The following is a 26,896-nucleotide window of genomic DNA, read 5'->3' on the forward strand; positions in this document are numbered from 1 at the left end:
TAATCCAACATTATTTCATTTAATAGACAGTGCATATCTGTAGCAACAAAGAACTAGTTACAGGAAAGAATCTATAACAAAAAATGGAGTCTCTAATCTGAATTCTGAAAAGAATTGATTGTCCCATCCAACATTCACTGCAGTGAAGAAAAGCTTCAAAAGCTTATCAAACATTCATCTCTTGACAGATTCAATAAACCAATCCAAAGAAAACAAAAAGGACCATGTAAAAACTCAGAATCCCAACGATTGAATACTGCATAGCTAACATATCAACCTATGATTAAGCAATAGCTGGAGGTGGTGGTGGTGGTGGCGAGGCTGGTGTTGTTGGGGTTGGACTGTTGTTACGGTTGCCGCCACCACCGTTGTTTTCCCATGGTCTAACGGTGAACAGCACCACAAACAAGATGATGACCATCAAAAGTATGATGGCATAACAAGTACATTTGCGGGTGTTTTTCTGGTAATTCCTAGCTGTTTGAAGCCTCTCGGTTCCACCTCTCACGAAAGAATTAGCCCTGTTCACATGGCTCTCTATGTCATCCAATTGCTCGCCCTGAGCCTGAACCAGAACCGCCATGTCCAAGAACACTTGGTGCAACTCCTTGAGATTCTTCTCCAAATCTTTAACAGCATCATGCCTTTCTTGAATCTCATTGATCGTGTCCAAAATTCTACCCCTCCCTTGTTCTTGAATGGCTTTCTGCAAAAAGCTCTCACTCTCTCCTGCAAATGCAACACACAAATTCCCAACAATATTAGTTTATCTTAGTCCCCAAATGTCTTCATTTTTTCTCTTGCAAAACAACTGCAAATGCTGATTTGTTAATCATGACTAGAACCAGGTATGGACCTTATAGACTCTGAAAATTTCAAATTATCACATATTTTCTATTGATAATCTGTTTTTGACTCGAAAACTTTGTAAGCTCGACACATTAGATTTGCATGTTTGATGTTTCAATTATTACTTCAACCAAAATCTACGAATTTGAATTATACAAATCTAGACTATAGTCGACACAATTCCAGAATTTTTATGGGACTATTTGATTGATAATCAAACGAAATCATCCAAGAAACTCTAGTTTGAATAATAAAAAACTTCTAAAGGGAAAAAAGAGAGGGAGATTACACTGACCTGTTGAGATCAGACGATCAAGAGTTTTCTCATCTGGGTTTTCTCCGGTGACCGTGAAATACCTTCTTTGAACAGTTTCTCTGTACTCGGACGAGATCTTTTCTCTCAACCCACTAAAACTTTCCATAGAATCCTTCAATTTCTTTCTCAGCCCATTCACAACCGAGGTCCTCGTCCGGTCGGAAGAAGAGCCCGGTCCACACCCAGGCAAGCTCCGGTTGGCCGCGTTGGAGCGGTCAAGCGCTTCCAACCTGACCTTAATAAGCTTGGCCTTCTTCAAAGCCATGGCTACATCACCATCCATCTTTGCTCTCAAATCCTTCACAGATTTCGCATTGTGCAAGGTCTTGCTTCGCTCGTGAGACGACGAAAGGTCGTCGTTTAGCCTCTCGAGTTCTTTGAGCTCGTCTTTGATGGATTCCACGTCTTCGAAGAACTTGTCGAGGTTAACACCGCCGGAGGCGGAGGAGGCCTCCGACATCTCGATTACGTGATGATCGGGGGACGCTTCTTCACTTCGAAAGCGAGAGAAAGAGCCAGAGAATAGATTGTTCATCTTCGGGTTTCAAAAACAGAGATCAGAAGGGAATGATTGGGGCAATATGTTTGGGGTATCAGGTCATAAACATGGATATTTTTCTATCAGATGAGATTCTGAGAAAGGGTTCTGAAGATCGAAGAGGCTTTTGAAGGTGGAAGGAGGAGGCTGCTGAGGAAGGTGGGATTTTGGTCAAGTTTCAACAAAGAGGGATTTGAAAGAGTCAAAATGGCATGAAATAGACATGCAGATTTGTTTATTGCAAAGACAAAGGAAACAGCTTGGAAAGTGGATGAAACGAGGGTGATGACTGAGTCAGTCAGGAACGGAGTCACATCGTTCTGTTCTCTGTTTTGGTAAGTTCCCAATGTTCATGGTGTGAAAATTGATTTGATTCAGTAGAGATTTGATTCTCTGTTTATATATTTTAGGAAAGATTTTGTTGTTGTTGTTGGCAGGGAAATCAAGAATTTGAGTTCTACCTTAGTAACTAGAAATGAGGAAACCAATTTGACTTTTTCTTTTTGTGGGATAAACTACACTAGCGATTCCTTTTTGATATTTAACATAATTGTAATAATATTTTTATTATTTTTAATTAGGTCCTTATTATATATATATATAGGGTTAAATTTCAGTTACACAATATAATATTATTTAATTTTACACAGATTTCAGACTATTGGATGAGTGAAAATAAATAGTTAAAATTGACTAATTTATTTATTTTAGTGAATATATTCACATTTTCTACTGTCAATCTCAACTATCTATTTTCACTCATCCAACGGTTCTAAATCTGTATAAGATTGAGTTTTACATTACATAATAGGATCTTATCCCATATATATATGTTTCAGGTCGGGAATGAATAAAAGTTTTCCCCTAAATATCAGGTCAGGTAAAATCCTCCTAAACTTAGGTCGGATCCGATGCGAGTGGAAGAATTTAATTTTCGAGCCGAGTAGAAGAATTTAATTTTCGAGCCAAGTCCGGGTGGATTAAAAACTTAATTTGACCCATGATCATCCCTAAATATGATTAAAATTGTAGCTTTATGGGTGTATCAAAATGGCAAAATTCTAATAGATTGAAAACTTGAGATCCGAAATGATGGGTTTTTCTGTTTTTAGATGTCAAAATAACATAATGTAAATGGAAATGAATAAATATATAAAACAAACTAATAGTGCTAATAAGGGGATTAGGAGGGAAAAAGAGCTTTAGAATGCACGATGAAACAAAAGCCGTTGCGAGGTTGCTATAAATAACCAATGTCTCTGTTAATGCCTATTTTCTTGACTATCATTTGGGTCTTTAATTTTAATTATACCATCCTCTATTGAATAAACATCTTGTTATCATCAGATCGAAGTTTGGGCCATCAACTTTTCGACGCTAAGCAAATGGGACGAATAATCCAGGTTTGGGACTTCCAACCCTTCTCTTCCTTGCTTTGATTCTAACCATTGTTATTAGGATATGAATCTAATTCTATCTGCACATGATCAATGCCATTAAACTTGTGCGTAAAAATAAAATTGTTATAAAGGGCCTCAATAGTAAAGAGATTGCAATCTTCATAGAAATTTTGGGTTCAACTAATTACGTCCACAGACTGTTTATACGCATTGTCAATAGTTGAAACCTAATTTAGCTGATGCATGTAATTTCTGCAAAAGTGATTCATTTTTCATCTTCAAGTTATGATTCAAAAGTCTTAAAAGCAACCCCACACTGCTTCATTTTTGTCATTGGAAACCAAAAGAGTTCAATTGTTAGATTCATTCGTTCTCAATCGGATTTAAGTAACTATGTATGTATGGTGTTTATTGTTGAAAATTAAACCAACTTTCGGTAGAAAGTTGGATTTAATTAATCCACCGAATGGTAAATGTCAAAAAGGGTGGCTTTGTGTTGAAAATTAACAATGGCAGAAATGCACTTTTAGTCATTGTAATTTAGGGTATTTACAAATTAGTCCTTAAGCTTCAACTATAAATACCCTAGCTCAGTTAGCTTTAAAACCATCCCAAAGCATTCTAGCTTTCTACCAATACTAGAGAGAATTTAGAGAGTTTTTTTAGAGTTGTTTTCTCCTTTTTATTAAGAGAGAATTATCATTGTTTTCTCCTTGGTAGATCGAGAGAAGTTGTAATTCCTATTTTCTCATAGTGAAATTCTTCTACCGTTGCCTGTGGTTTTTACCCTATATTATTCAGGGGTTTACCACGTAAATTTTTTATCTCTTTTTTCTTCATTTTTATTTTCTCAAATTATCAGTTGCGATTTTGCTCTATCTGATAGCCGTCTTCCGCAACAATTGGTATCCGAGCCAGATTAGAGTGTGTAATATCTGCTTATTGTTTTTGTGGTTGCCACCAAAAGGTGGATCCTCCAACATAAGAAAGTAAGAAGTTATTACCCATTCTTTGAAGGTTCTAGAGAACTATTAACGATAGTGAAATAGTGGGAGTTATCCGTAAACGAAGCAATGGTAACGAAATTTGATATTGAAAAGTTCAATAGGAGAAATTTCTCATTGTGAAAATTGAAGATGAAGGCCATCCTGAGGAAAGACGGTTGTCTAGCAGCTATCAGCGAAAGGCCAGTAGATTTCACAGACGACAACAAATGGATCGAAATGAACGGAAATGCTATGGCAAACTTTCATCTAGCATTAGCAGATGAAGTTTTGTCAAGCATCGAGGAGAAGAAGACAGCTAAAGAGATATGGGATCATCTCACCAAACTGTATGAGGCCACATCGCTGCACAATAACATTTTCCTTAAGAGAAAATTGTACACTCTCCGTATGCCAGAATCTACTTCAGTGACGGAGCACTTAAATACACTGAACACTTTATTTTCTCAGCTTACATCCTTAAGCTGTAAAATAGGAGAACAAGAACGTGCTGAACTTCTACTTCAAAGTCTACCGGATTCGTATGATCAACTCATCATCAACTTGACAAACAGTAATGTCACCAGTCTAGTCTTCGATGACGTTGCAGCTGCTGTTCTACAAAAAGAAAATCGGCGCAAGAACAAGGAAGACAGACAAGTAAATCTGCAACAAGTAGAAGCGTTGACAACGATGAGAGGGAGATCAACAGAACGTGGCCAAAGCAGCAGTCACAAACATGGTAGATCGAAGTCGAGAAGCAAAAAGAATTTAAAGTGTTACAACTGTGGAAAGAAGGGTCACTTGAAGAAGGATTGTTGGAGTCTAAATAAAAACTCCAATCCACAAGGCAATACCGCAAACACTTCAGATGATGGAGATGCTCTATGCTGTGAAGCGTCAACCACCGTAGAAGGAAGAAAACGATTTGCAGATATATGGCTCATTGATTCGGGAGCAACATATACATTGACCTCAAGAAGAGAATGGTTCCATCATTATGAACTTGTCTCAGGAGGATCTATGTATAGTTGCAATGATCATGCCTTAGAGATCGTTGGCGTGGAACCATCAAATTAAAGATGTATGATGGAACAATTAAAATTGTTCGAGATATACGGCACGTGAAAGGTCTGAAGAAAAATTTATTATCCTACGGATTATTGGATAATAATGCTAGTAAGATTGAAACACGGAAATGAATCATGAAGGTGTTCCGTGGAGCGCTTGTGGTGCTGAAAAGTGAAAAGATAGCTGCAAACTTGTACTTGCTAAAGGGAGAGACATTGCTAGAAGCAGAAGCCTCTGTTGCCTCATGTAGTTCAGATTCTGCAATGCTATGGCATAAGAAACTTGGACACATGTCAGAACAAGGAATGAAAGTCCTTGTGGAGCAAAAGCTACTTCCAGGCTTAACCAAGGTATCACTTACTTTATGTGAGCATTGCATAACAAGTAAGCAGCACCGGTTGAAATTCAACACATCAAATTCTAGAGGCAAAAGTGTTCTAGAATTGGTTCACTCTGACGTATGGCAAGCACCAGTAACATCCCTAGGTGGAACAAAATACTTTGTCTCATTTATTGATGACTACTCCAGGAGATATTGGGTGCACCCTATTAAGAAGAAGTTAGACGCGTTTTCAACTTTCAAAAACTTCAAAGCGCGGGTGGAACTTGATTCTGGAAATAAGATCAAGTGTTTCAGAACAGATAATGGAGGAGAATACACAAGCGAATAATTTGATGACTTTTGAAAGAAAGAAGGCATCAAAAGACAGTTCACAGTGGCGAACACTCCTCAACAAAATAGAGTGGCAGAGCAGATGAACAGAACCTTATTAGAAAGAACAAGAGCAATGTTGAGGGACGCAGGCCTAGAAAAATCATTCTGGGTAGAAGCAGTCAATACCGCCTGTTATTTGGTGAATCGAGCTCCATCAACTGCAATAGAGCTGAAGACACCAATGGAGATGTGGACTGGTAAACCAGTTGATTATTCAAACCTCCATGTATTTGGAAGTATTGTGTACATGATGTACAACACCCAAGAAATTTCAAAGCTGGATCCAAAATCCAGTAAATGCAAATTCTTGGGGTATGCTGATGGAGTAAAGGGGTATCGCTTGTGGGATCCCACTGCCCGCAAAGTGATCATTAGCAGGGATGTTATCTTTGTAGAAGATAACTTACAAAGAAAAGAAGACGATGACAACGCTGAAAAGTCAGAGACTACACAGATACATGTGGAAAAGGAGTTTGAACAAGGAGATTCTTCTGAAGCAGAACCAGCACATGATGAACAAGAACCAGAGAGTTCTGAAGCTCCAACAACTCATTAGTCAGATCGTGTGAGAAGACGTCCCAATTGGCACTCATATTATGTTATAGAAGAAAATGTTGCATACTGCCTTTTAACAGATGACGGTGAGCCATCAACATATCAGGAGGCAATAAACAGCTCAGATGCTTCACTGTGGATGATGTCGATACAAGAAGAAATCAAAGCCCTTCATAAAAATAATACATGGGACCTTGTGCCACTACCACAAGGAAGGAAGCCAATTGGTAACAAATGGGTTTTCAAAATCAAGCGAATTGGTGACGATCAAGTGGAGAGGTATCATGCAATACTGGTGGTCAAAGGATATTCTCAGAAAGAAGGTATTGATTTCAATGAATTTTTTTCTCCTATGGTTCGACTAACAACAGTTCGAGTAGTCTTGGCAATGTGTGCTACATTGAATTTACATCTGGAACAGCTAGATGTTAAAATAGCTTTTCTTTATGGAAATCTTGAAGAAGAGATTTATATGCTCCAGCCTGAAGGTTTTGAAGAAGGCGAAAAGAAGAACTTGGTTTGTAGGTTGAACAAATCTCTGTACGGTCTAAAGCAGGCGCCGAGGTGTTGGTATAAGAGATTTGATTCCTTCATTATGTGCCTTGGATACAACAGACTTAATGCAGACCTTTGTGCTTATTTCAAGAGGTCTGGTGATAACGATTTTGTTATATTGCTGTTGTATGTGGATGACATGTTGGTTGCAGGACCCAACAAAGACCATATTGAAGAATTGAAGGTACAACTGGCTAGGGAATTTGAAATGAAGGACTTGGGATCAGCAAACAAGATTCTAGGGATGCAAATTCACCGAGACAGAAGTGATAGGAAGATTTGGCTTTCACAAAAGAATTACTTGAAGAAAATCTTGTCACGATTTAGCATGCAAGATTGTAAGCCAATTTATACCCCTTCCTATTAACTTCAAATTATCCTTCAGTATGAGTCCTAGCAGTGAAGAAGAGAGGATGGAGATGTCTCGAGTACCGTATGCATCAGCAGTGGGAAGTTTAATGTTCGCTATGATATGCACAAGACCAGACATTGCACAAGCAGTGGGAGTGGTTAGTCGGTACATGGCGAATCCAGGCAAAGAGCATTGGAATATTGTAAAGAGGATCCTAAGATACATCAAAGGGACCTCAAATGTTGCATTATGTTACGGAGGATCAAACTTACTATAAATGGGTATGTCGATTCTGACTATGCAGGGGATTTGGATAAAAGTAAATCTACTACAGGATATGTGTTCAAAGTTGCTGGTGGAGCTGTAAGCTGGGTTTCAAAATTGCAGTCAGTTGTGGCTACATCCACAACAGAGGCATAATATGTAGCAGCTACACAAGCCAGTAAAGAAGCAATTTGGTTGAAGATGCTATTGGAGGAGCTTGGGCACAATCAAGAGTTTGTCTCTTTATTTTGTGACAGTCAAAGCGCCTTGCATCTAGAAAGGAATCTAGCATTTCATTCAAGGACAAAACACATACGAGTTCAATACCATTTTATTCGTGAAAAGGTGGAAGAATGGACGGTAGATATGCAGAAGATCCATACCAAAGACAAAATAGCAGATTTCATGATGAAGGCGATCAATACCGATAAATTTACTTGGTGTCGATCCTCTTGTGGCCTGTCAGAAACGTAAGCAACATGATGGTATAAGGTAGAAAGAATGGTGTGAAGATATGATTGTTTTAATCAAATCTTCAAGTGGGAGATTGTTGAAAATTAAACCAACTTTCAGTAGAAAGTTGGATTTAATTAATCCACCGAATGGCAAATGTCAAAAAGGGTGGCTTTTGTTGAAAATTAACAATGGTAGAAATGCACTTTTAGTCATTGTAATTTAGGGTATTTACAAATTAGTCCTTAAGCTTCAACTATAAATACCCTAGCTCATTTAGCTTTAAAACCATCCCAAAGCATTCTAGCTTCTTCCAATACTAGAGAGAATTTAGAGAGTTTCTTGAGAGTTGTTTTCTCCTTTTTATCAAGAGAGAATTATCATTGTTTTATCCTTGGTAGATCGAGAGAAGTTGTAATTCCTATTTTCTCATAGTGAAATTCTTCTACCGTTGCCCGTGGTTTTTACCCTATATTATTCAGGGATTTTCTATGTAAATTTTGTGTCTCTTTTATCTTCATTTTTATTTTCTCAAATTATCAGTTGCGATTTTGCTCTATCCGATAGCCGTCTTTCGCAACATTTATGCATAACTTGAAATTTAAATAATTTAGCTGATGCATGTAATATCTGAAAAAGTCATACATTTTTCCATCTTCAAAGTTATGATTCAAAAGTTTTTCATTTTTGTCATTGGAAACCAAAAGAGAGTCGAGTTGTTATGATTCATTCATTCTCAATTTTAATTTTAAGTTCTTCCGTTGCATTATGTATCAGATCAGCATAAGAGATGAAAGGCTTGAAGGAAGATTTCTGAAGACAATCCAACTGATTCCTACTATCAAGACTTTGAAAAAAGGCTTTGCTTGTACTAATCCCCAACAACACAGTTTCGCCTATCAAAATCGTCGTAGTCTACCATTTTACAAAGACCAAGAGTGCAAAATCAACATTAATCCCCCAGAACCATTTATTAATTCCAAAGACCAAGAGGGTAAAGAAACTTGTTTGAACATTGATGTTGGCCACCAAGATAATAATAAGCCTCCGCTCAAGAGAGAAGATCAAAAGGGTAAAGAAACTAGTTTGAACACTGATGTTGAGCACTAGGATACTAATAAGCCTACACCAACATAGAAGATCATAAAGGTAAAGGAGCTGATTTGGGCTTTGTTGTTGGCCAAAGATGCAAATAACCCTAAACCAAATATATAGGATCAAGAAGGTAAAGAAACTGGTTCGAACATTGATGTTGGCTACCAGGATACTAATAAGCCTACACCCAACGTAGAAGATCATAATGGTAAAGAAACTTGTTCGAACATCGATTTTGGCCACCAGGATACTAATAAGCCTACACCCAACATAGGAGATCATAAGAGTAAAGAAATTGTTTTGACCATTGATGTTGGCCACCAAGAAACTGGTTTGAACATTGATGTTGGCCACCAGGATACTAATAAGCCTACACCCAACATAGAAGATTAAAAGGGATGGTTTGAACATTGATGTTGGTAACCAAGATACTAATGAGCCTACACCAAACATAGAGGTCAAAGAGACAGTGATTAAAGAGGATCATTCTCCGCTTCCAGTCTCCTCTAACACCATTATCAAAGATGAAACCATACCTAAAATAGAGAATTATTAGCCCGAAGAGAATCCATATTTAAAAGATTTTGAAGAGAAATGTCCACCAGGTGGGGAAGATTTAGTGGTTTTATACACAAAAAGCTTGAGAGGGATATAGAAAACATTTAAAGACTGCAACAATATCAAATATCTTCTGAGCAGTTTCAATATTCTGGTCCATGAAAGAGATGTTTCAATGGACATGGAATTCAGGGAAGAACCATTGACATTATTCGATAAAAGAGTAGTCCCTCCAAAGCTGTTCATCAAAGGAAGATACATAGGAGGAGCTGATGAAATCATTGGACTACATAAAGAAGGAAAACTTAAAAAACTCTTCAAAAAGATACCTTCAATACATATCCCTTGCAGGGAATGTGCCAATATGCGTTCCTGGTTTGCCCCAACTGCGATGGCAGCCGCAAGGTTTTTGCAAAAACTAAAGATGATGAGGAATTATGCTTGCAATGCCCTGATTGCAATGAGAATGGATTGATCAAATGCTCTGTGCGTAGTTGAAACACGTTTAACTCTTTTTACAATATTTGTAGGTCTGGATAAAGTCTGATTGTATGTCAAGAAAATGATGAATTGTGTAATATTTGTTCATCAACTGATATAAAGGGCTAGATCTCGAGGTCTTTGGTTTTTGAAATATCTAATTTTCTATTTAATTGTTCCTTCATCATCAGCTTCTACTTAGTTTTTTCATGCATAAAAGGACACTAAAAATTTTAGACTGGTGCTTGGAAATACTTATAATGATACATTGTTGCATCAGATTGTGATAAACAGTTCATCAAGGAATAAGATTATAAGATTGTCTAGTAATAACATATTCTCCAAAAGATATGAACATGTTTCACATGGTACTTCTTCACGAAAGAAAATAAATTGTAAATAACCTGGAATATAACATGATTCTTAGGTTACTCTTGATATATTCTAAAAAGTTCAGTTTGGTTGCCCATATATCGAAATAGATAAGATAACCTTTTCTTAATATTTTCTTTTAGCATTAAATGTTTTTTAGTTTGTTTTGAAATTCTAGTGAACAAAATTCCATTGTTCATCCTTAAAGTATTTTATGACTCATCCCTAATTCCCACATTCCTTTAATTCCTCCTTTTTAAGTCTATTTTTATTAATTTTGAACCACAAGCTCTTAAACCACTGTAGAATACCTATGTACTTTCAATCGAGTCGAGCCGAGTAAAAAAATTCAAGTTCTTCGAGTCGACAAGTCATATTTTATGACTCGAACTTAACTTGAATTTTTTTCGAGTCGAGTCGAGTTGTTCGAGTTTCTATACAAATTTAATTGTAATTATGGTAAAGGTTAGTTCCAAATTTTGACTTTATATATATATATATATATATATATATATATATATATATGAATCCCATTAAATGACATGAGGTCACAAGGCTGAGAAGGGAAAAAATTATCTTCTCTTCTCTTTTTTTCTTCACCCAAGTTTATATTCTTCTACCATTCAAATTTTCCTTAGTTCTTTTTTGTAGCTTGAGATAAGGTAGTAAATTTGTAGCATTGCAAGGTTAGTTTGAAATCATCAAGGTAAGGGTTATAATCTCCTCATCTTAAGCTTCATTTCAAGACCACAATATCAAGGTTTGACTATGGTAGTCATAAGTGGGGGTTTAGAAACCCTTAGTGAATCAACTCATTTTTTGGTGGATTTAAGCTTTTGGAAGTGTTCTTAAGTTCTTCTACGTTCTTAAATGAGCTGGTAACTCAACTCATTTTCATTGTTTATGAAAAATGAAAGAAGTTGGTGAGTTCTCTAAGGACAAGGGTAAAGAAAAGTTAGTTTTTGGTTAAGTTTTGAGTCATCGTATAAGCTTAGGTGTAACACCCTAAGCCCGATTAGGCCTAAAGTGCCACATTAGGCTACCGAGGCAACCCCTGATTTTTTTTAAAAAACTTGTTCATTTTCTTTTCAAACATGCTAAATGTATCATAATTAAAACATAAATAACTGTTATAAAAACATTTTATAAAATCGGAGCTCCGTGACACATAATTTAAAACCAAAATAATACAATTTATGAGTTTAATAACCTGAATACATGAGTAAGTTTTATGAATACTTATGCCCACTAAGCTATGGTATACTACTCTGAAGGTGATACTGGAAGTCCTGCTTCGACGATGCTCCACGAAATGCTCAAGCTACTAACTTGCCAATGAAAAACATCCGAAGGTTGAGCTTACAAAGCCCAACAGTATAATCGTTAATCTAGAGCAACATAAGAATTTCATAAACACAAGTACTTTGAAGACGTGGTACTAAGCGATACGTACATGCATGATCTAGATCAAGTGCTATCTACCTAAGGCTTAGTTATTTTATCACTAAAGTACGAGTCTCATGCTTCCCCAAATTCTATGCTAAGGGCTTAGCCATGAGTACACCTATAAAAGGTCTCTAAACCTAATGATTGTATCTGATGCGCTTTGTCTAAATGTAATACTGATGCTCTGTACATTAACTGAATGCAACACTAACTCTGCTGTGCATTATCTAAGTTCAACACTGATTCTACTATGCATTATCTTAATGTAATACTGATTATACTGTGTATTATTTGAATGCAATACTTACTCTTCTATGAATTATCTAAATGCAACACTAACACTACTATGCAACACACAAGCTGAGGTAGGCATCATGATGCGACTGAGAGGTTGTATCTTGAAGCTCACACATCTCTCTACCTATCTAAGATGCCCTTGGGTGCTTGGGTGAGATCTGAAACTGCATACAAATGTACACCCGACCCCTTGGGTATATGGAGTGAGATCCGAAGCTGCATCGAAAATGTACACCCCACCAACTTACTCCATCGAGTCTTAGGGCATCTGCACCTAGCTGACATCTGATGTGCCTTGGCGCTGACAGGTATATACCTGTACATTCTAACAAATAAGACAATCGCCCTACTACTAAAGTAACTCGGGTGTCCTAGTTGTTTTCAGAGTGTCACAGAAAGGCTAGTTTTATGACAACCTAGTTGTTATTGTTTCTAGTTGTTCTAAGTTATTACTGATCTCATTTACTGCTCTACCTACGCTCGTTCTCTCATATAGAACATGTGTGAGGGTTTATTATTCTATTAATATTGATAATCTGTATTGATCTAGTTGATCGCTATTTAAGGGCATCTTAGGCATTGTCTAACTCTAGAGAAATCTCTATGCATTACGTGACTTCACGATGATTATTGTGTTTACTTTTTACTGGCTGTGATACTGGTTAGTTTGATATCTGAATCGGGTTCATTTCTGAGTAGCAATACTCTATTCGCTATTACTATGCTTTCCCTCAATTTGCCCTCGAATTAAAGGGATAATTGTACGTCCAACATTCTCAGTCATTTTTACAGTAAATGACTCCGCTATTTTGTAATATGGTTATTCGGCTTGTCGGTACACCTTATGAAATGATCCTTCATTCTTAGATAATTGTTACATATTCAACTAAAGATACTTGGACATGTTACACCTGCTATGGTTACAGTGGTTGTAACCCACTCTTATGAGTGTCACTAGGCCACTTTGGCCATTTAAATCCCTCATAGACTAAGTTTTTACACCAATTCATCCAATATTGATATTGTTCATCCCAATATCAATATTTGAACCCTAAAATGGTTATTTTAGGTTAAAAACACTTAAAATCACTATAAAGGCCATAGTTTGATTCTAAATCATGTATAAATATTGTGGGTAGTTATTTAGGGTCTTAAAGTGTCATAAAACACATGGTTTACAATAAATTCATCATCTATAACATGAATCCAAAATAAAACCCTAAAATACTCAAATATTAAATCTTAGAAATTCTTGAAATTTATGAAAGCTTAATACTCAAAAGGATTAGAAATACACTACCTTCGTGTTTGAATCTAGAAATGAGGCTCATTGCTTAGACACGCCCATTTCTTTGAGACTTGTATGAAAACCCAACACTTTTTCTTGCATCCAAAGAACCCAAAGCCTTAGTTCATTAAAAAGATGTTGCTAGAGGAATTATGAACAAATTTGAAGCATAAAAATAGGCTCGAGATCTTACATTCGCTATGGAACTTGGAGAGGAAAATGCGAGAATGAAATGAGAAGAAAATATGAGAAATGGGGAGAAGATGGAGATGAAAGGTGTAGAAGCCTTCATCTTTTAAAAATGAAAAATTACACTATAGGTCCTTCATTATCTTTCCATAATTCATAAACCTCACTTCTATGGGTAATTTGGGCCCAATTCCAACCAAACTAAGCCCAATGACTTAATTTATGAAATCCACGGGTCCATAAGTCACTCGAGTAAACCTGAAACTACTAGTCTGAAAATTGGGGTGTTAAATTAGGATATAAGGTTACACATTTCTAACTCCCGTATAACACTTGTTTGTCATTATGTGTGCTAGATTATGTTGTATGAGTTCATGAAGCATGTAAGTGAATCCATGGTAGATTTCAGTCTACGATGATATATAACATGGAAATTGACCTATTTTGACCCCTTTAATATTACATAAAACTTAAATAATGTTTAAGGGACTCAGAGAGACTGTGGGTGAAGTTGGGTGTCATTTTCATGTTCAAACAGAGCATTTATATGTTTGGGTATCAATATTGGATGAACAATACCAATATTATTCTTTATATGCCAAAAATAAGGGGTTTGGTTGTGGTAATGATACCCTAGTTTTTGGGTATCGATATTGTTCATTGGGTAATGATATCCAAGGATGGGGTATCGATATCATCTTTAAATTTCATATTCTAGTAACCAATTTTAGTATCGATACTATACAAAGCAAAAGTATCGATACCCTAAGTAAGGGTATTGATACTGATTTTATTTTTCAAAAACATCGAACCCAATTTTGCTATCAATACCTAGGATTGTATCGATACACTAATACATCAATATTAATACTCTAAATAGGGATGTTGATACTTTAATCGTTGACGCACGCATATTCCTCAAGTACTCAGGATGAGTAAGTTAGCCGTGTGTACGTTTCCAATATAGAAATTCATGATCTCACCTAGGTGGGATAAAGTTGCGTGTGTCTCAAGATACAACGAACCTTCTGACCACACCATGATACTTACCTCAACATATGTGTTTAACATACTTGTGTGCTTGTTTCTCTACTTGTTAGCATAATCATACGGCCTTGAAGACATTAAATCTGGCTTGGATTGAGCCCAATAGGATAAAAATGGGTAATTTTTGTTTGTAGGAAAAATTAGGAGGACTAAGGGAGTAATTATACCATTGTCTAAAATAAAAGCTGATTTCCATTAAAATTTGATGATATCACATCTTATATCTTAATTTTCTTCACCACTTTGTATTCTTCTTCTTCCTCATTTTAAACACTCCAGCTCCCTAACTTTCCAAAGAAAAATGTGAAAATTTTATAGGATTTTAGACCTTATTCAACAATCTTAAGGTAAGAAACATAAACTCATCTTCCCCAGCTTCATTTCAAACCCTCTCATACAAAGTTTTCTAATTGATGCTAAAATGGGTTTTTGTAGGGGTTTAGAGAACGCATGGATTTCAACCTATTTCTAGAAATCTTAAACCTTTAGAAGTGTTTTTAAACCTTTCTTAATCTTTGGATCAAGCTAGTAACTAAAGTACTTGATTCTTTTCTAGTGAGAGAAGTTGAAAAAAGCTCCAAGACAAAGCGAAGGAAAAACTTGTTCTTGGTTGAGCCTTGGACACTTTTAGCAGCTTAGAATCACCAGGTAACTCACTTCTAACTCAACTCTGCCACATGTAGCTCATTAGGTGTGTTTTGGTAGGTTACATAAGCTTGCAGCATGTTCATGGTAGATTGCATTGTTTGGGTGTCTTCAACATGTTTATGGACTCTTTATGACCCCTATTATCATATAAACCACTTAAACATTAGTTAGAGACCTTGATATGGCTTTTGAGGGTAGAAAATAGGATTTTGCGTACCAAAATATGACATCTTGAAGTAGGGGTATCGATATTGTTCATCTTCCAAGCAAAAATTAAGCAAATTTTTAAAGGGTGGTATCGATACTCATTCAAGGAGTATCAATACTGGGGTCTCGGTTTTGATACTTATCTAGTTAGTATCGAGACCAATATTCTAGTATACAAATTTGGTATCGGTACTCACATAGAATATCGATACCAAGTCAGGGGTATCGATACTCCTAGTAGAGGTATCGATACTGGATATTTTTCAAAACATTGAACCTAATTTTGGTATTGATACTCAGGCCATTATCGATACCACATCACAAAGTATCGATACTCAGCCTAGAGTATAAATACTATCTTACCCTATCAGCCTATATCAGTTAGAGGGTATCGATACTAGCAGGTGGGTATCGATACTAAAAGGCCAGTATCAGCACCAACAGACATTTTTGGATAAATAATCCAAGGATTAAAGGATCAAACTCGAGGTACCCCAAATATACCATAATAACATCAAATAAGACTTCTAGTAAGAACAGTAATTAATGTCAGAATAGTATAAACAATAACAACTAATATTATATAAAACTAGTCTTGTTTGACACTCAAGAAACAGTAAGGACACCCGAGTCTCTTTAGAAGAACACAAAAGTCAGTGGATATCCAGTCATTGCCAAGGCACTTCAGTAGCCGACTGGGTGCAGGTGCCCCAAGACTCGATAGAGTAAGTTGGAAGGTGTACATTTCTGATGTAGCTCTGAATGTTACCCTAGATAGCCGAGGGTATTTCAGAAAGTCTAGAGGGGTGTGTGAGCTCCGAGATGCAGAACCCTCAGTTATACCATGATGCCTACTCAGTAGTCCATATAAGTATTTTTGCATGCTTCATACCTGTGCCACTAGTTAACTTATTTATTGAATACATGTAGTATAATACAATTATTTGTGAGGCACTGAGCTCGTAAGCTCAACGTATGGAATGTGTTTCCATGCGTAGGTCCTTATGTAATCAATTTGGAGCGTCTTCATCACCAGATATTCTAGCTCAGTAGAGACTTTTCAGAGTACGTCTTGATTTGTATTAAAGGGCATGTACTATTGTAGACTCTTATGTATTTAGTTGTAACTCCATTTTGATTTAAACAATGTATTTATTTGGATAATTTGGGATCTCCCCACATTTTGTAAACTTAAATTTATTTTTCACGTTTTACTTTATTTATGTAGATGGTTTTTATCAGTCATTTTACAATAATGATTTAAATAAATTTTTGGGTCGGCCATTTTGGTGGTTCCGTACGACATCATAATCCATGGAGTGTTACATTTTCATATTATTTTCACTTTATAATGTTATTTAATATATCAAATAAATTATAAAATTATAAAATATATTTACAATATTATTTTTTAAAGAAGGTATTTTGAGGTTAAAGTATTGATGAGCGTATAACCGAGTCAAGGAATTGATGGAAAGAAATAATGTGCAAACAATTGCAGTAGAAAAACCAAAATTGAGTAAAATGTAAAATTAAAGGACTAAATAAAAAAGAGTACATTTTTCGTAAAAAAATAGAAGTTGAAGTTACATAGGTATTATATAGTGGTATAGGAGCACATGGATCAAATTTGGTCAAAAATTGACTTAAAATGAAGGATGAATTGAATAAATAAAGAAATTATGAAAAACTGAGAGACTCAATTGAAAAATAAAAAAACCTGTTATCAAAAGAGAAATTGAAAGTACATAGGTATTCTACAATGCTTTAGGATCATGTGGTTTAAATTTGATAAAAATAGACTTAAAAGGAGGAATTGAAGGAATAACGAAATTAGGGACTAAATCATAAAAAAGATCAAATTACTCAATCAAATTTTCTCTCTTTTTGATTTATTCAAAATATTTGAAATTTCAACTCGAATCAAACTCAAAAACCTACTAATAATTTGAGTTGACTCAGATAACTCTAATAAAATAATTCAAAATAAAAAATGTTTTTCGAGTCAAGTCTTACTCATCATGACTAAAAACATTAATACCATTTATAATCAGAAATCACTCTCGAAAGTCGTATTTAGTGCCTACTTTTTTAACTCATTCTTGAAATCTATAGATACAATTCTTTCATAACTTAGGCACCTTTTTTTCGAATTCTTAAACTTTCTCTAACAACACTCATAAACTAATATTTAACATTATTTTCAATGAAAGATCCATAAATATCTTTTAGGATTAACACATATATTAATAACATATTTTTTTTAAAATTAAAATACTAATAATATTTTAATTATATTAAGAAATCTTACAAGAAAGTGTGACTAAAAATAAATTTTACAATTATTTCACTCTAAGTTATCGTTGTGTGATATTTTTATTGTTTACATTATCAAATAATTTTTCTTAATAAAAGTAACTAAACAAACATTCAACCATTCTTCTTCCATGCACTTGTACAAGTGATTCTTTATAAAACATGTCGTAGAGAAAGTTATTTTCACTATTGTGGTAACAATCGATAGAACCAAAACCAACTTCAAAAGTAAAGAGCTAAGTGTGTATACAATATTTTTTCATTGTCTCAATTATATTTTCAGATAAATTAAAAAGTCCTTTTAGATCATATAATTTGTCATCCGAACTAACGTCAACAATATAATTTTGAAGCCAACAATCAAACAAAACAAGATTTATGTAAAACATTCATAAGGATAAAATTGGTGATAGAGAAGCGGGAGTGGATGAATGGATGTTGCTCTTGTTAAGTAATCAAACCTAAAAAGAATTAGACTAGATGAAGAAAATGAGAGGAAGAGATGGATTGATATGGACGACAACCATGTTTCACAAATATATGGTTTATTGGTTTTAAGGCAAGGGAAACAAAGATTAGGACAATGAAAACAAGGGTAATAAAATAGACGAGAAAACAAAGACAAATAATAAACAAGGGTAATGAAATAAAGCTAAAGACAAAGCATGTAATAAAAGAATTGAACTCATCTCCTTTAAAGTAGGCGACCAAAGATATTTAATGTTGGATTTTTATGGATGAATGGTCGTTGGACAAATAAAGATTTGTCATCACCTATTTTATCTGGGTGTGACACGCACATGGCATTTCATATTATAGTATATAGTATAATAAATGTGTGGGAATATTATATAGTTTCATTTTTACATCTGGTAGTTTGCATATCATATAGTTACATATATTAGATATTATAGTGTACTAAGTGATAATTGCATGTGTCTATACACATTAATTCATATTACATTGCATGTTATTAGTATATTAAATTTTTGTGTTGCATTGCATATTTTAAATAGTATTGCATGTTATATTAGATATTAAGTTATTAGTATATTACATAGTTACATATTGCATAATTAGTATAGACTATATAGTTTGAATGTTAAAATTTTAGCCCATTTTCATTTCTATTTTAAATGAACAAAACAAAAAAAAAAGAGTCCACTTACATTTTTTTTACATAGGCTCAAAAGTAGCCCACATGTTTTACATATATACAAATAAATAATATAAAAAAAAACCCTATACCCATGCTTCAGCCACTGGTTTTGCTAAAAAAAGGAGGGGAAAAATGTTTTGAAAAGTCAAATATGATGGCATTTAATTTGGTGTTGTTTTTAGGTGATAATGTCATCTATCCAAATGAAAGAAACACACTTCATCTTCACCATTGATTAGCTTCCATCCAAGGGATATGGATGATTCAATCCAAGCGAAACAAACACAATGGATGAGAGCCATTGATGAGGAGAAAGATCCAATGGCTTCGGTTGTCCCACGTCATCGATCCATGCCAAGAAAGCAAAATGTATCTTAACCATTGGATCTAGATTTGATCCAATGATCAAGGCTTTATCTTCCCAAATAAGACAAAGCTTCCACCAACATCACCGTTGGTAGATAGCTCACCAGCGTTTGTGACTCACGTGCCAGTCTGCTCGTCTTCCCTGGTGAGTCACCGCCACATCACCACCGTGCACCGCGCACCGCCACCACCGGTCAAGTTTCAAGACATGCAAAAATCACAAAAATTAAATCTAGTAAATGTTCTCAAAAAAGAAACATACTTCATATCCACCATTGATTAGCTTCCATCCAAGGGCTATGGATGATTCAATCCAAGTGAAACAAACACAATGGATGAGAGCCATTGATAAGGAGAAAGATCCAATGGCTTCGGTTGTCCCACGTCATCGATCCATGTCAAGAAAGCACAAATGCATCTCAACAATTGGATCTAGATTTGATCCAATGGTTAAGGCTTCATCTTCCCAAATGAGACAAAGCTTCCACCAATATAACCACCGGTAGAGAGCTCACCAGTTCATCGTTGGCGTGTGACTCACGCGCCAGTCTGCTCATCTTCCTCGATGAGTCACCGCCGCACCGTCGTGCACCGCCACTGCTGATCAGGTTTCCATACCTGCAAATATCATAAAAAATCACAAATATAAAATCTATAAAATCACAAAAAGTCACTGCGTCCAGTCGGTGTCGGGTGGTGGCCGGCATCGTTTCGGTGAAAGAGTCAGTCGGTGCTCTCGGGTTTTGGTAGTTTAAGTGGGGAAGTTGGGTTTGGTTCTTATTTACCATGGCTTTTAGGTTTTAGAATGAAGAACACTTTGGTTGTTTTTGGGTGGTGTTCTTGGGTTTTAGGAGAGGCAAGTGTTTTGATTCAAAAGAAACATGTTCGTGTTGTGTTTGGGAGTTTTTGGAGATCAAAGTTGATTCTGGGGGATGAACACTTGAATTTCTTGGAAGGATTTTGGATTTTGATCTTGGGAAACACTTTTTCGGATGATTTTGGGTGTTTATGGTGGATCTAAGCTTGAGTTTTGGATGAACAAGAATGAACAAATGAAGAACATTTGAAGGTGTTATTGGGTTGTTTTTTCGATTAAGAGGATTTGGAGGAGAGAAATTTTTTGAAGTTGCTAAAATGAGAGTTCATCTAAGTTTTTGGCTTTTATATTAGATGATTTTTCGAGTTAATTGCTTCATTAAAACAATTCATTATTAGCGTGTTTTGCTTTTTGGGTTGTGGTTTTTCATTTATTTTATTTTGGTCAACAAATAATTGTAATTCCTTTCTCGAATTTTGAATGTGTTCAATTTAGTCATCAATTTCATTCTTATTTGCTTGGATGCTTTATTAAATATGTTTAATTATTGATATTAAATGCCAATTCTCTATTCTTTTAAAATAATCGCCCTTTTAATTGTAGCATTAAATCTTTAGATTTTTAAACCTTTTAATTTGATCATTGATATTAAAATTATTCTTTAGATTTTTAAGTAAGTCTTAGCTTTTAAGTTCTTTAGTTTTAATTATAAACCATAGTTTAGGTTCTTTAGTTAGAAATTAATAAGTTTAGTAATGTCCTTTTGGGTTTAGTTTCTTTAATAAAATTAATTAGAAACACATAAATATAAATTCATAATTAATTAAAAAGAATGCTCTTTTGTTATTAAACATTAAAAAGGATGGTTTTAAAATAACTAGACATCCCTGTTTAATATTTTTTGAATAAAAAATAATCTTCAAGTAGTCACCGCAAAATATGTTCACTAATTTAAATAAAAGGGTAGAGGTTTGTCCTACGTTTAAATTGCTAAGGACAAGTTGTTTGATTAATGTCAAAGGCTTGGCATTCGTTCTTTAAATCAATGAACATCCTTATTCTTTTAAATAATAATTTGCCTAATTTGTCACCTTTTATTTCTTTTAGGGTTTAATAATTGAATAATTATTTAATTTTTAAGGATGACAATATTGTGCATCTTTTTAAAATTTCTAAAATATTTTATGGAATAAAAGGATCATTAATTAAATAAATATTCAAATTTCTTAATTTTCATTATAGGGATAAAATAATAATTGATGGTACCAATTTTGGGCGTTGTGGGGGTACTAATCCTTCCCCAAGCATAATCGACTCCTGAACCCAAAATCTCGAATCGCAGACTGAATCAGATCGTTTAATTTTTTTTATTTAAAAGGGCATATCCCGAGTTTCAACCTACCTAATCCCAAAGGTTGATGGTGAATCCAAACATTTCAAATATTTTTTAAAATTCAAATTTTTAAATTTATTCTGATTTTCGCCACTTTAAAAAAGTTATCGCGACAAGATTCAGGGATTGTAATGGTGAAAACATAATTGAGATCAGATGGTCGAATTGATGGGAAAATCGATTTGAAAATTTACCCCTGGTAGGTATGATGATAATGCAAACCCTAATTTAGGGATAATGATGGTATGATGGTGATATAGGGAAGAAGATGATCATGATGGAAGATGAATGTGAAGGATAACTTTTCTATTAAATCCTCATAGTCACAATGAAAAGGCATACTCGATAATACAACTTTAAGTAGCCCTCTTAATCACAATGAAAAGTTAAACTGGAGTGTGAATATCTCTCTCTCAAGAACTTGAAAGAACTAAAAGAAAAAAAAAGCTTAAAGGCACAAGTCTATCAGCTCTAAAAAAAGTGAACTCTCGTTGTATTGTATATAAGAAAAGAATTGATGTTTACAATGTTGGGAGGAGTCTCCTTTATATAGGTTTTGAGGAGTCTTAGTTGTAACATGATGGAAAATAAAATAATAATAAAATATATCCTAAATCCATGTGAAGGTAGGCGGCATGAATGATGACCCTTGATGAAGCATTGATTTGACAATGTTCATGAAAGTAAGTATGATGAGATCCTTGTAACTTGATGGACGATCCAAATAAGTCTTCTAGAAGGGGCATGGGTAGCATAGCTTGGAAAATGCATATGATAGACACCCATGCTTATGATAAGTAAGGGGATGAGTTTGATATGCTATCAAGGCTTGTGATATGTGGTTGGGCGTGATAAACAAGGTGAAAGGTGATAAGGTATCAAGGGTTTACATTCAATGATCCATTAACCCTTATCCTAATAAAATAAAACAAATAATCTAAATAATGAGTTATCCTAGGCTTTATAGATTTAGCACTGGGTAACTTTACAAGTTTTATGCCTCAAGGGGTTCAAACTCATTTCTGGAATATCTTCGTAGGTTTGGCAATTGGGCCCAAAATTAACTTGGGTTGTGGTGATCCAAGTTTATCTAGGAGGAATGATAAGTAAGTTTTCTTCCTTGAACTCTTTAATTTCTATGTGGGCGTGTAAGCCTTCACTGATAAAGGCTTGGACTATAGTCTGAAGTTTTCTTTTAGTAGCTTGGCCTGTCCTTTCATGTTTGGGCCTAGTAGTAGAGTAAGATCATTTTCTTTAGTTTTTGGGCGTGTAATGCATGTATCATCTCCCCTTTTAAAAGGATTCGTCTATTAATATTAAACATTAAAGGGGGATAAGTCAGTAGTATTAAAAGATTCACTCATGTCATACTCACTTGGAAGATCAATACAATAGGAATTGTCATCGATTCAAATGTGATATGGCGTCCGGATTTGTTTACTCTGTGGGCCACTACTTCGTATGTTTTCTCCATTATCTATTTAGTTTTGGCTTGAATGTATTTGACAAAAGCTGTATTGTTTTCGCCATCCATGCTAGTAATCTGATCTAAGGGAAAAATAATGAGATCTAAAGTAGTTAGTGTATTAAATCAATAAACTATTTCGAATAGAGACAAACCTATCGTGAAGTGTATTGACCTGTTGTATACAAATTCAACGAAAGGTAAACATTCTTCTCAGTTTTGAGTGTTCTAACCTACCACGATTTTAACTAAAAAACCTAGAATTAGGTTGATTATTGTCCGTTGATTTGGGGATGAAAGCAGTTTAGTATAGAAGTTTCGTACCTATCTTACCCCATAATACCTTCCAAGAGTGGCTTATGAACTTTTTGTCTCGATTGGACACAATTGCTTATGGGATGCCATGTAATCTTACAATCTCTTGGAAGAATAAATCAACAATGTGTGTCACATCGTCGGTTTTATGACATGGAATAAAATGTGCCATTTTTAAAACTTGTCAACAATCATAAAGATATTATCTCGCCCTTTCGTGGTTCAAGGTAAGCCCAGAATAAAATCCATAGATCAATCAATCGAAGGTAAGGAAGAAATCAGTAGAGGAGTGTATAAACAAGGATTTACCTTAGATTTTTCTTGTTTGTATGTGATGCATGAAGCACATATGTTTTCCATAGTTTTCCTTATGTGCAGCCAGAAGAAGTGTTCTTGGACTATGTCAAGCATCTTGTTTACATCGAAGTGGCCCATTAGTCCTCCAAAATGACACTTATAGACTAGAAACTCTTGCAGCAAGCCTCATGGTATGCACAACATGTTCATTTAGAAAAAAATTCATATATAACATAAAACAAGTTAAAAACACCTTTTGAACGATGGTTGTAAATTTAAGAAAAATCTGGATCAGAAGAATAATGTTCTTTGATGTATTCAAAACCTAAATCAGCAGCATGAATTTGTTTAATTAGTGTGTACCATTGAGATAATGCATCAGCTACAATGTTATCTTTCTTTTTTTATACTAATCAAGTATAGAAAAGATTTAATAAATTTAACCCATTGAGCATATCGTTTAATTAACTTACCTCGACCATTTAGCCACTTCAATGACTCGTTGTTTGTATATATGGCAAACTCTTTAGAAAGAAGATAATGTTGCCACACTTCCATTGCTCAGACGACTGTTAATAGTTCTTTTCCATAGGTGGAGTAATTCAGTTGTGTGGTTTTTAACTTCTTAGTAAAGTAAACAATAGGTTGTCTTTCTTGCACGAGTATTGCACCTATTTCTATGTCTAAAGCATCACATTCTAGCTCGAAAGTGTTAGAAAAATTGGGAAGACAGAAAATGGGTCACAAGCATAACTTACCTTTGAGTAATTCAAATACCTCTTGTTGTTGTGGACCCCATTTGAATTCAACCAATTTCTTGATTATTTCCGTTAAAGGTGCGAAAATGGTGGAGAAGTCCTTGACAAAACATTAATAGAAACTTGCTAAATCGTGGAAGAATCTTACCTCGGTGATAGAAAATGGGATGGGCTATTCTTTAATTGCCTTCAACTTTTCTTCATCTATATGGATTTTCTGTCTACTTACTATAAAGCCTAAAAATATAAGTTTATCACTATAAAACACACACTCGTTCATGTTAGGAAATAAATGTTGTCATTGTAAAACCTCAAATATAGAACAAACATGTATGATATGACATTCAAGAGAAGGTGAGTAGATAAGGATATCATTGATGTAAAAAACATTATACTTATCTATGAACTCTTTCATAACATAGTTCATTAACCACATGAATGTACTCGGTGCATTAATGAGGCCAAAGGATAATAACGAGCCATTCGTAAAGTCTGAACTTTATCTTGAAAACTATTTTCCATTCATCACATTTTTTCATCAGAATTTGTGGTAACCTCTTTTCAAGTCTATCTTTGTGAAAATGCATGAACCATAATGTTCATCTAACATATCATCAAGGCGTGGAATGGGATGCATGTATTTGATTGTTATTTGGTTGATCGGTCTGCAATCTAAACACATTCAGAATGTGCTATCTTTCTTTGCCACGAGAATGACTGTAACACCACAAGGACTAACACTTTCACGGATGTGACCTTTTTATAAAAATACTTCTACTAGTCATTCCAATTATTTGGTTCCTTCGGGATTGCATCGATAAACAGAGTTCGAAATGAATGAGCCCAAAATGAAATCAATTTGATGTTTTATTATTCTTTTAGGTGGTAACTATCTGTTGGATCACTTAAAACATCCATGAATTCTTTTAAAAGATAAACAAACAAACTAGGCAAATATGTGAGATTAGTAGAAATAAAAAATATGGAGTCTTTAAAACATATTGGGATACAAGTTTTATTATGGGAAAATGTTTCTCTCAAGTCTTTTGTGCTCACATAAATGTTCTGTGGCACTATTTTTTCTCATAAATGGATTCTTTTCCTCCCGTTGGTCATTTTTTTGCTTTTATAGGTTGTGTCCTCTTTTAATTTTGCCTCCTTTTTTAAGTTCCGAACCTCTTCACAAATTCTCTCTTGATCTTGCAAAATTACTTTTGGATGCACCAGTCCGAGATTGTAAGGATTACTATTGATGTTCTTTGAGTACTTGTTCGCTTTACCATAGTAAATAACATTAATTTCATATTGTAATGCTTATCCTAAAAGAATGTAAGATGCTTGCATTGGAAGTACATCACACCATATATCATCACAATATTTACCCATCTCAGATTAATGAGGCATTGTTTTGTGACCTTCAGTTCAAAACTCTTATTAAGCCATTGTAAACACTATGGCTTTGGATGTCATTGACAAGGCAAGTTAAGTGTATCCACCACATAAATGCTAGTCACATTGACACAACTTCCATTGTTGATGATCAAGGAATATGCCTTAAATTTTATCTGACATCTCGTGTAGAAGATGCTTGTTCTTTGTATATCCGAGTTATCGACAGCTTGTATACTTATATTTTGCCTCACAACCAAGCATAATGCATCAAACCAATCACTATCTGAATCAATCAGTGCATCTTTTTCCATATTATCAGGACAATCCATTTCTAAGTTAGATAAACTAATACCTTTCTATTAGATTATCATGTTTTTTAAATTTGAACAATCGTGACTTACATGACCATAACCTTTGCATTTAAAGCATAGGGTTTTTATCATTCGAGACCTTTTAAGGTTTATGGCCATGTCTTTATTAGACACAATAGGGTTTTCATTCCTCGATTTCTTATTCTTGATAGAAAGTGGAGTAGAAGATGAAGTGGAATTTGATGAATTACCTTGGTAAGAAGATGAAGTACCTTGGTAATTTTATCAAATGCAAAGTTTCCTTTGAAGTTTTACTTCGATTGTTATTGCTTTCTTCAATGTATCTTTAAGGTTTTCATAACCATGCAAGTCAAGAAGATAAACTATGTTCATGTTTAAGATGAAATCAAATCTTGATACTGTCTCTTCTTCTTGTTCTTCATTTATGTTTTTAGGTTCATTAGAGATTGCATCTCATTGTAGTGGTCTTCGACTGAACTTATTTCTTGTCAAAGTCGGTGGAGTCTTTGTTTTACTTTCCTAGTGTAGCATGTCAGAAGAAAATGGTTTCTCATGAATAACTTCAGTGCTGCCCACGATGTGATGTCATGCATTTTTTGATCTTGAAT

The 26,896-nt window shown here is 34.7% G+C and overlaps 1 protein-coding gene across 1 annotated transcript; it reads right to left on the minus strand.

Moving 5' to 3' along the window:
- On the minus strand, positions 1-25,748 carry LOC120214531 (syntaxin-121-like). The gene is made up of 3 exons (XM_039212414.1): positions 25,705-25,748; positions 1,145-1,700; positions 1-729 (listed from the first exon to the last, which is right to left on the minus strand). The coding sequence occupies exons 2-3, from the start codon at positions 1,698-1,700 to the stop codon at positions 284-286; spliced, it is 1,002 nt and encodes a 333-aa protein (XP_039068345.1). The 5' UTR covers positions 25,705-25,748; the 3' UTR covers positions 1-283.
- Positions 25,749-26,896: the final 1,148 nt, after the last annotated feature.

The sequence above is a fragment of the Hibiscus syriacus genome, unplaced genomic scaffold (genome assembly GCF_006381635.1).
Source record: "Hibiscus syriacus cultivar Baekdansim isolate YM2019G1 unplaced genomic scaffold, ASM638163v2 tig00110065_pilon, whole genome shotgun sequence".
NCBI classification, from domain to species: Eukaryota; Viridiplantae; Streptophyta; class Magnoliopsida; order Malvales; family Malvaceae; genus Hibiscus; species Hibiscus syriacus.

What these genes read in the sequence shown, in the direction of transcription:
- LOC120214531 (XM_039212414.1), bottom strand. Translation starts at nt 1,700, where the DNA reads ATGAACAATCTATTCTCTGGCTCTTTCTCTCGCTTTCGAAGTGAAGAA. An exon ending in TGATCGTCTGATCTCAACAG is followed by an intron (nt 730 to 1,144) that starts GTCAGTGTAATC and finishes TTGCATTTGCAG; the next exon opens with GAGAGAGTGAGAGCTTTTTG.